At 38.7% G+C, this 16164-nt stretch overlaps 1 protein-coding gene across 1 annotated transcript in view; it reads right to left on the bottom strand.

The window, feature by feature from the left end:
* The window catches only part of TBCK (TBC1 domain containing kinase), a 411838-nt gene that overhangs the window by 221067 nt on the left and 174607 nt on the right, over nucleotides 1-16164 (bottom strand). The window contains exon 19 of the mRNA XM_007948290.2: nucleotides 14771-14856. Coding sequence (XP_007946481.1) covers nucleotides 14771-14856 — 86 coding nt within the window. The remainder of the gene's footprint in view (nucleotides 1-14770; nucleotides 14857-16164) is intronic.

The raw sequence follows: 16164 nt of genomic DNA, 5'->3' as shown, positions 1-16164 counted from the left end.
TTCGTCTCACCTATTTTGGTCATGTTGTAAGAAGGGACCATTCCCTGGAGAAGGATGTCATGCTTGGTAGGGTGGAGGGTCGACGAAAGAGGGGGAGGCTTTCAACAAGATGGACTGACACGGTGGCTGCGACGATGGGCTCAAGTATAGCAGGGATTGTGGGACTGGCGCGGGATCAGGCAGTGTTTCATTCTGCTGTGCATGGGGTTACTATGAGTCGGAAACAACTCAACGGCACTTAACAACAACAACAACCAGAAGAACAGACAACTCTGTCTTGGAAGAAGTACAGTCAATAGGCTCCCTAGAAGTGAGGATGGCAAGACTTCATCTCATGTCCTTTGGACGTGTTTTCAGGAGGGACTAGTCCCTGGAGAAGGACATCATCCTTGGTAAAGTAGACAGTCAATGAAAAACAGGAAGACTCAATTAGATGGATTGACACAGTGGCTGCAACAATGGGCTCAAATGTGGCAATAACTATGAGGATATCACAGGACTGGGTAGTGTTTTGTCCTGCTATACATAAGGACACTATGAATTGGAACCAACTTGATGGCATCTAACAATAGGAAACAGGCAGCTATGCCCTGCTCAAAGATGGTGTCTGGCCACATTCAAAGTAATACAGTCAGCTACCATCTTTGAACAGGGCTCTGCTGCCTGCTTCCTATACTGGTCAAAATCCAACATGCAAGAGAGTTGGTTGCTATGCAATGCATAGGCTACCCTTGTTTCCTTCTACTGAAACCACCTTGAAGTCCTGTTTTTTTTTTTTTTTTTTGCTAATATCTATAGAACAGTAATAGATTAACTTATTAAAGTGCAAATAGAGTAAAATCAAATCCCACATCAGAAACAATACCTGATTTAATGTCTAAACAATCCTCAAATTCTGATGCCACGTTCTTCTTCATATACTCCATCTTCTCAGATTATTTGCTCAGTGTACAGATTAAACAAGCATGGTGAAAGGATGCAACCTTGATGAAGTCCCTTTGTGATGTTAAATCATGCAGTATCTCCTTGTTCTGTTCAAACAACAGCTTCTGGATCTATGTAAAGTTTCCTCATGAGCACAATTAAGTGTTCTGGAATTCCCATTCTTCTCAATGTTATCCATAATTTGTTATGATCCATACAATCAAATGTTTTCACAGAATAGTAAAACAAAACTAAACATCTTTCTGGTATGCTCTGCTTTCAGCCAAGGTCCATCTGACATCAGCAGTGATATCCCTCATTCCACGTCCTCTTCTGGATCTAGCTTGCATTTCTGGAAGTTCCCTGTCAATATACTGCTGCTGCTGACTTTGAATTATCTTGAGCAAAATTTTACTGGTGTGTGATAATGATATTGTTTGAAAATTTCCACATTCTGAGGGATTATTTTTCTTTGGATTGGGTACAAATATGGATCTCTTCCAGTCATTAAAAATTAGAACATGGAATGTATGAAGTATGAGACTAGGAAAACTAAAAGTTGGCAAAAATGAAATGGAATGCATAAAGATTGTTATCCTAGGCATTACTGGGCTGAAATGGACTGGTTATGGCCATACTGAATCAAACATCCATATGACCTACCATGCCAGGAATGACAAATTGAAGAGGAATGGCATGGTATTCATTATTACAAAAAATGTTTCAAGATCTGTGCTGAAGGGTAATGCTGTCAGTGATAGGATAATACCACACGCCTACAAGGAAGACCAGTTAATGCTATTTTACTTAAATCTACACACCAACCACCAAACTCAAAGACAAGGAAATTAAAGATTTTTACCAACTTCTGCAGTCTGAAATTGACCAAACATGCAATCAAGAGGTATTGGTTGTTACTGGTGATTGGAATGAGAAAGCTGGAAACAAAGAAGAATCACCAGTAGTTGGAAAATATGGCCTTTGTGATGGAAATGATGCTGGCGATTGCATGACAGAATTCTGCAAGACCAATTACTTATTCGTTGCAAATACCTTTTTTCATCAACATGAAGAGTGGCTATACACTTGAACCTCTCCAGATGGAATACAGAGGAATCATATTGACTACATCTGTGGAAAGAGGCAATGGAGAAGCTCAGTATCTTCAGTCAAAACAAGGCCAGGAGGTGACTGTGGAACAGACCATCAATTGCTCATATGCAAGTTCAAAATGAAGTTGAAGACAATTAAAACTAGTCCTTGAGAGTCAAAATATAACCTTGATTATATCCCACCTGAATTTAGAGATCATCTGAAGAATAGATTTAACACATTGAACACCAGTGTCTGAAAACCAGAGGAATTGTGGGATAACATCAAGAACATCATACATGAAGAAAACAAAAGATCATTAAAAAGACAGGAAAGGAAGAAAATACTAAAATGCATGTCAGGAGAGACTCTGAAACTTGCCCTTGAACAGAGAGTAGCTAAAGCAAATAGAAGAAATGACATGATAAAAGAACTAAACAGAAGATTTCAAAGAGCAGCTCAAGAGGACAGAGTCAATTATTATAATGAAATGTGCAAAGACCTGAAGTTAGAAAAACCAAAGGAGAAGAATACACTTAGCATTTCTCAAGCTGAAAGAACTGAAGCAAAAATTCAAGCATTGAGTTGCAATATGGAAAGATTCCATGGGAAAAATACTGACTGATACAGGAAACATCAAAAGAAGATGGAAGGAATACAGAGTCACTGTACAAAAAAGAATTGGTTGAGGTTCATCTATTTAAGGAGGTGGCACATGATCAAGAACCAAATGGTATCGAAGGAAGAAGCTGAAGCTGAAGCTGCATTGAAGGAGTTGGTAAAAAACAAGGTTCCAGGAATTGATGGAATACCCACTGAAATGTTTCAGCAAATGCATGTTGCACTGGAGGCACTTATTCTTGTGTGTCGAGAAATTTGGAAGACAGCTCTGGCCAACCGATTGGAAGAGATCCATATTTGGCATAACATAGTTAACAAATCATGATCTATACCCTGGTGAATGAAAAGTATCTGTATTCTTAAAAGCTTGTTAGTGATCATCTAAGAACTAGTCTCTACTTGCCAAAAGGAGCTCTGGTGATGTAGTGCCTAATGCCTTTGACTGCGAATCAGAAAGTTGGCAGTTCAAATCCACCAGCCACTCTGTGGAAGGAAGACACAGCAACCTAATTCTCTAAGATTTACCACCTTGGAAACCCAATAGGGGTTGTTCTGAGTTGGAATTGACTCAATGGCAATGGGTTTTGGTTATTCTACTTGCCAAGAGCAAACCACTAAGAAGGTAACTAAGAGCTCAGAGAAGAAACGAGTCTACACAAGCTATAACCTCATCTAACCTGAGCTCAGAACTGGATAATGCCCAGCTACCACCACTGACTTTTCTGATTAAGACCATGATAGGTGATAAATAGGAGAATAATGTGGAGCAGGACTCAATTTAATAATAATAGAGCCAGATTAACTGGAATTGCAGAGAATAGATGATTACATCATACTATCACCCTGAGATGCTCTTTAAACCTAGAACTGAGCCTATCCCCTGAGATCACCTTTCAGCAAAAGAGGAAAGTGGCACACAAAATAAAGAATATTACCCACTGTGGTAAAGGATATTACCACTGTTCCACTTAAAAACCATCTGTATGAGACCAGCAATTACTCAAAAGCAAAAATGAGAAGATAAGGTGGTAGAGAAACAAGAGTACTAGAAATGGAACAAACAGAACATAATTAAAAAGAAAGCTGACACAGCTAAATATAACTAATGTCATTGAACAACTGGTGCACAAATTGTTAAATGGGAACCTAACTTACTGTGCATTCACCAACAAATCAATTAAAACCATGTTTTTTAAAATACAAACACCACATACTTAAATTGTGCTATCAAAGGTTTTTAAAGAGCTGTGTGGCACAGTGAGTAAGGCACTTGGCTGCTAACTAGAAGATTGGTGGGTCAAACTCACCAGCTCCACAGGAGAAAGATGAGGCAGTCTACTACTGTAAAGATATATAGCCTTGGAAATTCCATGGGGATCACTATGAGTTAGAATCATGAAAGGTTTAAGAAGCTTTGGTAGTGCAGTGGTTAAGTGTTGCACTGCTAACTGAAAGATCAGTGGTTCAAACCAACCAGCCACTCCACAATAGAAAAGACCTGCCCATCTGCCTAGGAAACCTTATGAGGCAGTTCTACTCTGTCCTGTAGTGTCAGTATGAGTCAGAATCAACTTGACAACAGGTTTTGGGGTCATAGAGGGTTTTCACTTAGATTTGATATTTTGGGTTTTATGAAATTTTTGAAGAAATAACAAATTCAGAGTAGCTTTTTTCTGTTTTGCTTGATATATTACCTTGGAGACTTTGCCAGATACTGATTTATATCATTGGCTTCTCAGTAGCTCATATCAAGCCAAAAGTCAATTGAGGCTCTAAAATTAGCTAGGTGTAGTAGTTAAGGTTGTGTGTCAACTTGGCTCAGCCATGGTTTTGAGTGGCTGGGCAGCTAGATGTAGTTATTCCCCATGATAAGACTATAATCACCTCCATGGTAGAATCTGCTGTGAGGAGATAAGTAGCAGCCTTTGGGTTGTAGCCTGCTTCCACTATACAAGAAAAAGCTTTGAGGAAGGTCTCTAGCTTTTAGCACATTTGGATCCTACATTTGGCCAAATCTTCATACCACCAGCTGCCATGTTGCTTGCCAAACTTGGGATTGTTCATGGACTTGAACTAGTGGCCTGCCATGTTGCCTATTGATCTTCGCACTCTGCCATATCACCTGCCAACTTTAGGTTTGTCAGCCTCAGCAGCCAGCAGCTATCTGAGTTAGAAGATGCCTCTAACACCAGTGGGCCTGGAATAAGAGGTAGAGCTGAAGCCCAAGGTTGAGGGGCCTTCCTCTAGTCCTTACAGTCAGCACCCTGAATTCAGACTTCTAGCCTCCTAAACTGTAAGAGAACAAATTCTTGCTTGCCAAATCCATTCACTTGTGGTATTTCTGTTTTAGCGGGCCTAGAGAACTAAGACAATAGGTCATAGTTCAGTCCATTATGTGTTTGTTGTATGTGACATACAGTCAAGCCTCTTTTAAAAGATACTTAGAGTACAATATCATAGGAGGTTTCTGTAAACCTCTCTCTCTCTCTCTCTCTTTATATATATGTATTTGTACAGAGAGAGATCTCTGTATTCTATCTTGACCTTCTTTGTCTCCATAGTGTGCCTTTCCTCTAAAGGCATATGTTCAGAGACTGGTATATTCATCGTCAAGGTTAGGAGTGAAAAACATTTATATTAACACATATTAAATGTATTCAAACTGTTTCCAGTAACACTAACAGTATATATATTTGCAGAGTAATTTGAAGTTTAAAAATACTTTTTATAAACATTTCATTTGATTCTTAAATCTGTAACATGTGTAAAATAGATGTTTTCACCATTTAACAGATAAGAAATTTAGTCTTTGGTAAACTAACAAAACTAATTAGTTACAGAAATAAACTTTAGCTTACATCATTTGACATCTCCATTCTTCCCTCAGTCTGGTGTATCATCTACGGTCAGAGTAAGAAGTAAAATTGAGGTCTCCTTATTCCTAGTTCAAGGAGCCTCAGGGGTCCAGTAGTTAAATTGCTTGACTATTATTAAGTGAAAGATTGGCAGTTTGAAGTCACCAGCCACTCTGTGAGAGAAAGAAGAGGCAGTCTGCTTCCACAAAGATTTACAGCCTTGGAAACCCTACCGGGCAGTTCTACTTTGTTCTATAGGGTCACTGTGAGTCAGACTCAACTCAACAGCAGTGGGTTTGATTTGGCTTAGTTTGGTATTTCTAGATCATTGGTCTTTGAATTTAACTGAAGCACTCTGCAATGTGATCATGAGGTCTCATATAACTATCCTTAACATTTATAATGTCATTCCCTTCTAGGCCTGTGGAGAAACATCTTTTATTTGAGTACAGAATTTATTAAATAAAGCCTCCAAAAGGAACACATAGATTCAAAACAAACAAATAAAACAAAGACAAGTCCTATAGTTATGGATACAAAAGGAAAACATTTGTAAAAAATTTACCTACTATGCATATTAAGTATTCATTTTTATATAATCCCAACTTCCTTGCCTGTGTTATAAACGAGAGGTATAAAAAAATATTAGATTAAATCTTATGTCTGGAGTTGAAGAAATTATTGAAGGGCTGATTAGTCAGTGAGTAATGCTGTGTTGTTGTTAGGTGCCATTGAGAAGGCTGTGACTCATAGCGACCCTATGTACAAATGAACGAAACACTACCAGGTCCTGTGCCAGACTCACAATCTTTGCTATATCTAAGGCCACTGTTGCAGCCACTGTATCAGTCCATCTTGTTGAGAGCCTTCCTCTTTTTCTTTGATGTTCCACTTAGCAAGCAGGATATCCTTCCCTAGAGAATGGTCCCTTCTGACAACATGGCCAAAGTAGGTGAGATGAAGTCTGGCCAATGTCGCTTCCAAGGAGCATTCCAGCTGCACTTCTCCCAGGACAGATTTGTTTGTTCTTCTGGCAGTCCATGGGACATTCAGTATTCTTCACCAACACCACCACTCAAAAGCATCAACTCTTTTTCTATAGTCCTTATCTATTGTCTAGCTTTCACATGCATATGAGGCTACTGAAACTACCATGACTAGGGTTAGGCTCACCTTAGTCTTCAAAGACACATCTTTGCTCTTTAGCAGTTTAAAGAGGTCTTTTGCAGCAGATTTTCCCAGTGTAATATGTCGTGTGATATTTTTGACTGTTGCTTCCATCGATGTTGACTATGGAATGAAGTAATAAGTCTTTGACAATTTCAATCTTTTCTCTATTTATCGTGATGCTGCTCATTGGTCCAGTAGTAAAGATTTTCAGTTCAGGTGTAATCCATACTGCATACTATACTCTTTAATCTTCATCTGGTGAGTGCTTCAAGTCATCTTCACTTTCAGCATGCAGTTTTGTCCTCTGCACATCACAGGATGTTAATGAGTCTTCCTCTAATCCTGATGCCATGCTCTTCTTCATATAGTCCCACTTCTCAGACTGCTTGCTCAACATACTGATTGAATAAATATGGTGAAAGGATACAACCCTTTGTGATTTTAAACCACGTGGTATCCCCTTGTTTTGTTCGAATGACAGCCTCCTGGTCTATCTACAGGTTCCTCCTAAGCACAATTAAGTATTCTAGAATTCCCATTCTTCTCAATGTTATCAATAATTTGTTATGATCTACAAAACTGAATGCTTTTGTATAGTCAATAAAACACAAAAAACATCTTTCTGGTATTCTTTGCTTTCAGCCAAGATCCATCTGACATCAGAAATGATACCCCTCGTTCTACATCCTCTTTTGAATCTAGATTGCATTTCTGGAAGTTCTCTGTCAATATACTGCTGCAACCATTGTTGAATTATCTTCAGTAATATTTTACCTGAGTGTGATATTAATAACATTTTTCAATAATTTCCACATTCTGTGGGATCACCTTTTTTTGGAATGGGTACAAATATGGATCTCTCCCAGTCAGTTGACCAGGTAGCTGTCTTCCAAATCTCTAGGCATAGATAAGTAAGTGTTTATTAAACATCTCAATGGGTTCCTGGAGACTTGTGTTTTGCCAATTCCTTTAGTGTAACCTCAACTTCTTCCTTCAATACCATTGGTTCTTGATCATATGCCACCTCCTAAGATGGATGAATATCACCCAATTCTTTTTGGTACATTGACTCTGTGTATTCCTTCTACCTTCTTTAGACGTTTCCTGTATCATTAAATATTTTGCCCATAGAATATTTCAATATTGCAACTCCAGGCTTGAACTTTTTTGTTCAGTTCTTTCAGTTTGAGAAATTCCAAGAGTGTTCTACCCTTTTGTTTTTCTAACTTTAGATCTTTGTACATTTCATTATAATAACTGACTTTGTCTTCTAGAGCTGCTCTTTGAAATCTTCTGTTCAGCTCTTTCATCTTGTTATTTCTTCCATTTGCTTTAGCTACTGTACATTCAAGGGCAAGTTTCAGAGTCTTCTCTGACATCCATTTTGGTCTTTCTTCCTTTCCTGTTTTTTTAATGACCTTTTGTTTTCTTCAGGTATGATGTTCTTGATATAATCTCACAATTCCTCTGGTTTTCGGTCACTGGTGTTCAGTGCATCAAATCTATTCTTCAGATAGTCTCTAAATTCAGGAGGGATATAATCAAGGTCATACTTTTGCTCTCGTGGACTTGTTTTTATTTTAACTTACTTGTGTTTTATTGACTATGCAAAAGCATTTGACTGTGTGGATCATAACAAATTATGGATAACACTGGGAATAACAGGAATTCCAGAACACTTAATTGTGCTCATGAGGAAACTGTACTAAGATCAAGAGGCTGTCATGTGAACAGAACAAGGGGATACTGCATGGTTTAAAAGCAGGAAGGGAGTACATCAGGGTTGTATCCTTTCACCATGCTTGTTTAATCTGTGTGCTGAACAAATAATTCAAGAAGTTGGAATATATGAAGAACAACAGGCATCAGGATTGGAGAAGACTTACTAACAACCTGCAAATATGCAGATGACACAATCTTGCTTGTTGAAAGTGAAGATGACTTGAAGCACTTACTGATGAAGATTAAAGACTACAGTCTGTAGTATGGATTACATATCAACATAAAGAAAATGAAAATCCTCACAACTGGACCAGTAATGAGCATCACGATAAATGGAAAAAAGATTGAAGTTGTCCAAGATTTCCTATTACTTGGTTCCAAAATGAACACCAATGGAAGCAGCAGTCAAGAAATCAGATGATGTATTGCATCAGGCAAATCTGCTGCAAAAGGACCTATTTAAAGTGTTGCAGATCAAAAATATCTATTTGAAGACTAAGGTGAGCCTAGCCCTAGCCATGGTATTTTCAGTAGCCTCATATACATGTGAAAGTTAAACAATGAATAAGGAAGACCAAAGAAGAGTTCATGCAACAAAGAGAGTGTTGGTGAAGAATACTGAAAGTACTATAGACTCCCAGAAGAATGAACAAATCTGTCCTGGAAAAAGTACAGCCTGAATGATCCTTGAAAGAGAGAATGGCCAGACTTCAACTCACTTACTCTGGTCGTGTTTTAAGAAGGGACCATTCCCTGGAGAAGGATATCATGCTTGGTAAAGTGGAGGGTCAGCGAAAAAAGGAAAGACTCTCAAAGAGATGAACTGATACAGTGGCTGCAATGATGGGTTCAGGTATAGCAAGGATTGTGAGGCTCACACAGGACCAGGCAGTGCTTTGTTCTGTTGTAGACACGGTCACTATGAGTCAGAGATAACTTGACACGCACCTAACAACAACAACATATTATGTAATTAGCTGAGTTGTTTTATAAGACTACAGTCCTAAGCTCTCAAACCTGTAAAATCAGTCCTGAAAGGTATTTGTCATATCCATATTTGTTTCTTCAATGAATATACTGTCTGCATTCTCATATTTGTATTACATGTACCTACAGATACTACTACTTCCGTAGTGATACTGCCTTGGAAACCCAAGGAGGGGTTGCTATGAGTCAGGTCCAACTTGATGGCACATAACAACAACAGATACTATAGGAGCTCTGGCGGTGTAGTAATGAAAGCATTTGACTTCTAACTAAAAGATCAGTGATGTGACCTGTTGATTTGTAAATTCAAATCATTATAGTCAGAGGATATACTATGCATTTCAATCTTTCTAAATTTATTGAGACTTGTTTCACATCCCAGCATATGATCTATTCTGGAAAATAATCTATATGTGCTGGAGAAGAAGGTGTATTGCTCTGTTGCTGAATGGAGTATTCTATTTATGTTCATTAGGTCCAATTGGTTTATGGTTTTATTTATGTTCTCAATGCCCTTAATGATCTTTTTAGATGTTTTGTCTATAATGCTAAACGTGGTGTGTTGAAGTCCATTCCCATTATTGTGGAGTTGTCTATTTCTCCTTCATATTGGCCAGTTTTTGTTTGATGTATTTTGGAGCATTGCTGTTAACCCAAAACTCATTGCTGTCAAGTCTATTCTGACTTACAGTGACCCTGTATCACAGAGTGGAATGGCCCCACAGGGTTTCCAAGGCAGTAAATCTCTATGGAATCAAAATGCCATATCTTTCTCCCATGAAGCATCTAGTAGGCTGGAACTACCAAATTTTCAGTTAGCAGCCAAGTACTTTATTGCGCCACCAAGCCTCCTTAAGAAATTGTAATGCTATCAAATTGATTTGGAGTCATAGCAACCCTAAAGGACAGAGTAGAACTGTCCCATACAGTTTTCAAGGCTGTATTTTTATGGAAGCAGGCTGCTACATCTTTTCTCTTTAAAAGTTGCTGTTGGGTTCAAACTGCTAACCTTTTGGTTAAGCATCTGAAAATTTAACCACCACACCACCAGGACTCCTCGCTGTTATGTGCATGTTGTTGTTGTTAGGTGCTGCTGAGTCATCTCTGACTCATATTGACAGCAGAACAAAACACTGCCTGGTCGTGTGCCACTCCATGATCCTTGCCATACCTAAGCCTTTCATTGCAGCCACTGTGTCAGTCCATGTTGTTATGGGCCTTCCCCTTTTCCATTGACCCTCCACTTTACTGAGCATGATATCCTTCTCCAGGCAATGGTCTCTTCTTGCAACATGAACAAAGTAGGTGAAACCAAGTCTGCCCATTCTCGCTTTCAAGGAGCATTCTGGCTGTACTTCCAGGACAGATTTGTTAGTTCTTTTAGCAGTCCGTGTTCCTTTCAGCATTCTTTGCCGGCACCACAACTCAAAAGCATAGACTCTTCTTCAGTCTTCCTTATTCACTTGATATCCTTCTCCAGGCAATGGTCTCTTCCTACAACATGAACAAAGAAGGTGAGACCAAGTCTGCCCATTCTCGCTTTCAAGGAGCATTCTGGCTGTACCTCTTCCAGGACAGATTTGTTAGTTCTTTTAGCAGTCCATGTTACTTTCAGCATTCTTTGCCAGCACCACAACTCAAAAGCATAGGCTCTTCTTCAGTCTTCCTTATTCACTGTCCATTAAATACTCATATATATTACATAATGTCCTGCTTAACCTCTTGCAATAGATTTTGCTTTAATGTCTATTTTATCTGATACCAGTATGATCACTCTAGCTCTTTTTTGTTTACTGGTTGCATGGAATATATTTTTCCACCCTTTTATTTTCAGGTTGTTTGTGTCCTTATGTTTAAGGTGTTCATTTAGACAGCAAAAGGATGGGTCATAGTTTTTTTTTTAATCCATTCTGTTACTCTCTGCCTTTTCCATGGAGCATTTGGACCATTTGCATTCAACATTATTACTGAAAAGGAAGTGTCTACCTCATTCACTTTTCTATATTTTTTTTAAGTGTTTTATATCTTTGTTTTTTTAAATTCTTATTTCTATTTTTATTTGTATTTGGCTACTTTTTTCTGAGCATTTTTTCTTGAAGTTCTTAGTGATTACCACATATATTACACTATACAATTTACAACTGCAACAATGTTTAACATACGAAAAGCAGTTAACATACAACTATAACATAATAAGTATTACTGATATGCTCCTCCCTTCCTCATTTCTGTTGGCTGGTGTCCATTAACATCAATATATTACCTATATTCAATAAGTTTATTTTGTACTTATTTGTTACAAACTTGATGTGGTATTGGTTGTGGGATTTAATTATTGAGTTTATTCCCTGAAAATATCATATACTTGCTCCTCGTGATTGCTTGTGTTGTTGCATTCTTTGGAGCTCTCTCTTATTTTTTAATTCCCACCCCCCACATGTATTGGTCTGAGTACAGATATGCATCATTTAATATCTTTTTGGAAAATGTCATCTACATCTGTGGTTCTGTAAGTTTTTTTTTTTTTTTTAAGGGAAAGCAGCTATCCTTTTGTTTATTATGCCCCCATATCATTCTAAAGAGTCCTAAACCAGACTCTTGCAGCACTGGATCACAGTAGGATACAGGCAGGTGAGGCTGAGAACATGGCTCTGGGCATGGGCTCTAGTGCTTTGTTTGGAGAGTAGGTGGTGGCAGGAACTGCTTGCTGTTCCTAAGCTGCTGTTGGTGTTCAGGCTGGCAGAACAGTGGGTGAAGTTGGGCATGTTCCACTCCATTCTGACTTGCTTCCTCTTGCTCCACTACCTGCTACTCTCTCATATGCCATCACTGCCAGCACCTATTTATCTGGCCTCCTCCAATAGCAGTAGCAGAAGCAGCAGTGACAAAGACAAGTGGAAGCAGGCACCCGTAAAGTTTTAATATAGTGTTTGCACAAAATCCAAATCACATAACGTCCTATTTCACAGAACATATCGTGGATGTTACACAACACATACTTGCATTTATTTAATGCTTTTGCCTTTCCATTTGAAGTACTCTCTTGAGTGATGCAGGCAAAGCTGGTCTGTTGTTGTTGTTGTTGTTATGTGCCGTCGAGTCAGCCCCCGACTCATAGCGACCCCTCCTTGGGTTTCCGAGGCAGTATCACTACGGAAATAGGATTGCCCAACCTTCCTTCCAAGGAACGGCTGCTGGGTTTGAACCGCCAGCCTTCTGGTTAGCAGTCAAGTGCTTTAGCCACTATGCTTCCAAAGCTGGTCTAGTAGTGGTAAATCCCAGAGCTTCTGTTTGTTTGGGCATCTTGTTATCTCCCTTATTTTTGAATGACAACTTTGCTGGGTAAAAAGCTCTTGGTTGGGAATTTCATTCAGTATTTTATGTATGCTGCTTCTTTGTCTTCTGGCCTCTAAAGTTTCTTGGGAGAAATCCACACTGATTCTTTTGAAAGCCCCATGGTATGTTACATTGTTTTCTTCTGCTGCTGCTTTTAAAATTCTCTCCTTGTCTTCAGTTTTCAACAATTTTATTAAGATAAGGCACAGAGCTGATCCTTCTGTCTTTCTTTTAATTGAAGTTTGTGTAGCTAGTTTCTTGTATTTGCAGGCTTGGTTTTCTGTACAGGTCTGGGAAATTCTGATTATCTCTTGGAAAATTGTTCCTATTTCTTTATTATTGGCATGGTGCTCTGGGATTTCAATAATTCTAATGTTAGATTTTTAAATTGAATCTCATATTACCATTTGGCTTTGTTTTATTTTCTTTGTTCTTTTTATTTCTCTTAAGACTTGATAAGTTCAGTTACTTTGTCCTGTAGTTAATTTATTCTATATTTTGTCTGTTCAACTCTGTTGTTGAGTTTTTCTCTTGCATTTTGTAATTCAATTGCTTTATTCTTCAGTTCCAGTTTTTTGATTTTTATTTTATCGTTTTCAATTACCCTGTTAAGTCTTTCTTTTAGTTCTGCTATTTTTCTTCTTGTTCTCCAGTAGTTTGTTTTCTCTGTGCATTTTACTTTCTTTAAATATATTTAGTACCACAGTCCAAAATTTTTCTATTCATCCGATTAGTCTGGCATTCATAGGAAAAATTTCCTTTTCATGTTTTGTTTTTGATTGGTCTGTCTTTTTTTATGATTTTGTGTTTTTTACTATTTTTTGTTGAATTTGGGCCATTTTGGTATCTTCTTATTTTTCCCCACTTCAAATTTTGTTTTCTGTTTTTTGTGGGAAAATGTTCTGATTGAGCACTCTGGTGGCACAGTGGCCAAGCACCTGGCTGCCAACCAAAAGGATAGGGCCTGGACCAGCCATCTGCACCATGGGACAAAGATGAGGCAGCCTGCCTCTGCAAAGACTCATAGCCCTTAAAACACCACAGGGGTGCTCCACTCAGCCCCACAGGGTCTCTTTGAGTCAGAAATGACCCTGTGGCAGTGAGCCAAGTATCTCTGCCTGAGAACTACTAGAGGGTACTGTTATCCTTAGGTTTTTTTCAATGCTGATTCAAGAGGTCTGGATGCTTCATCTCTGGAATTTAATACACATGCAAAACAATGGGGGGTTTAGCTGGTCACAGATGCTGACACAGCAATGGAGCTTGACTTTCTTATGGTGAAGGTGAGGGACTCTCTATGTCTTTCCTTCATGGGCACTCCTGCCTAGGCTCTAGCATAGTGCCCAACAGTAGGCAGGGAGCCAGCTGTTTGCCTCTGTTTTTCTTCAATCCCCTAAAGTATTCCCATTGCCCTGCTGCCCTTGCAATTCCTCCCAGTCCTAGTGCCTGTCTGACTCAGGCATCAATGAGATTGAACAGCACTCTCTCACAGTGCCATGGTCTGCCTTCCCCTCTTCCCAACTGTGCAGCACATGAAATCCCATGGCCATTCTGTGCCACTTTATAAAATCAGGCTACAGCTTCCTCCATTAGCTCTCTGTGTTCCTTTCTGGGATTGTTGCCCAGCCCTATCCCAACATGGCTATGATCAGCAAGTGTTCCAGATGTTAGTGGGTAGGTTTTTCCAGCTTCTGTGCCATCCTTGTTTCTCCTCTTCCCCACTCACAGCACCACCTCGACTATCCAACCCTTCAGCTATCATCTGGAGTTCTGAGATCTCAGCCTGTTCTTGTTTTTATTCATCTGTTGAGTGGGTTACTTGCTGGGAGAATAAATGGGCATACCCACTATTTTGCCATCTTGCTCTACTCTCTTACTTACCTGGCTTTTCAAAAACAGTTTGATAATATCAAGTATGTTAAGAAAAATGATTATTTTCCCTTTACTTAAAATAAGAGTGTGGAAAATAACTATGTAAACTCTGTAACAAAAAGCTACAATTTGTTAAATTTTGTATTTTGTTTTTTATGGGAAAAATTTCTATTAATGCACCAAATACTTACATCTGGAATAAAGCCAATCTCATTGAGATGATTACTCAGCTCTGGATCGTGGAATGCAATCATCTGAGAGAACACAGTTAGATACTCTGAAATGAAAACCAAGTTTAAGATCATCATCATTTTTATATTTATCTTTGAATAAAAACATTTAATTCAAATAACTTGTAGTTTTATTTACATCTTGAATGAGCTTAATCTTCAATAGATGATTTTCTGTTTTGATACTAATCACTTACTGTTGATGATTAATCCAACATATTTAAAATACTTCTGCCTTCAGAGCTATCAGTTCATTTCTAGAGTCAGAATTACAAATTTGTAACAATGTTTTCCCATTAAATTCTACAAACACAATTTTTCTAATGATATTAAATCTGTTTAAATTTATTGAATGCTCAGAAAGTGTAATAGATACTTAAATAAGGGCGAAAAAAGTCACAAAGAGAATAATTATGCATCAAAAAATTTTTATATATCTATTTATACGAGCTCTGGTAGTGTAAGGCACTTGACTGCTAACCAGAAGCCTGGCAGTTCAAACCCACCAGCTTCTCTGCAGAAGGAAGACTGGGCAATCTACTTCCGTAAAGGTTTACTGCCTTGGAAACAAAAGGGGGTTACAATGAGTCAGAATCAACTGTTGTTGTTGTTATGTGCCATGGAGTCGGACCCGACTCATAGCGACCCTTTCTTGGATTTCCAAGGCCATCTGCTCATACGAAATTATTTCATTGGCATATTAGGAACAAGAAATTATATCTTAATCAAAAAGCAGGCACACAGTAGGCAACTAAAATTTTCTTTTAATTGTGATTGGGGTGAAAGTTTACAGAGCAAATTGAGTTTCCATTCAACAATTTATATGCATTTTGTTTGGTGACATTCACTGTAATCCTCACAATGGAACGACACTCTTCTCACTTCTTCCATGTTTACCATTTCCCTTCATACTTCTTCTTTTCTATTCCTTCCTGCATTAGCTTTATCCCTGGGCAAATGCTGCCCTTTTGATCGCATATGGTTGACTGTTCTAAGGACTGCATTGTTGTTGTTGTTGTTGTTGTTGTTAAGTGCCGTCGAGTTGTTTCCAACTCATAGCGGGCCCAGGCACAGCAGAACGAAACACTGCCTGATCCCACGCCAGCCCCACAATCCCTACTATACTTGAGCCCATCATTGTAGCGACCATATCAATCCATTTCATTGAAGGCCTCCCCCTCTTTCGTCGACCCTCCACCCTATCAAGCATGACATCCTTCTCTAGGGAATGGTCCCTTCTTACAACATGACCAAAATAGGTGAGACCAAGTCTGGCCATTCTTGCTTCCAAGGAGCATTCTGGCTGCACTTCCTCCAGGACAGATCTGTTAGTTCTTTTTGCAGTCCATGGTACT

Source organism: Orycteropus afer, unplaced genomic scaffold (genome assembly GCF_000298275.1).
Source record: "Orycteropus afer afer isolate SDZICR_OR568_19922 unplaced genomic scaffold, OryAfe1.0 scaffold00211, whole genome shotgun sequence".
In the NCBI taxonomy this organism is placed as follows: domain Eukaryota; kingdom Metazoa; phylum Chordata; class Mammalia; order Tubulidentata; family Orycteropodidae; genus Orycteropus; species Orycteropus afer.
This window is presented reverse-complemented; position numbering and strand designations above follow the sequence as displayed.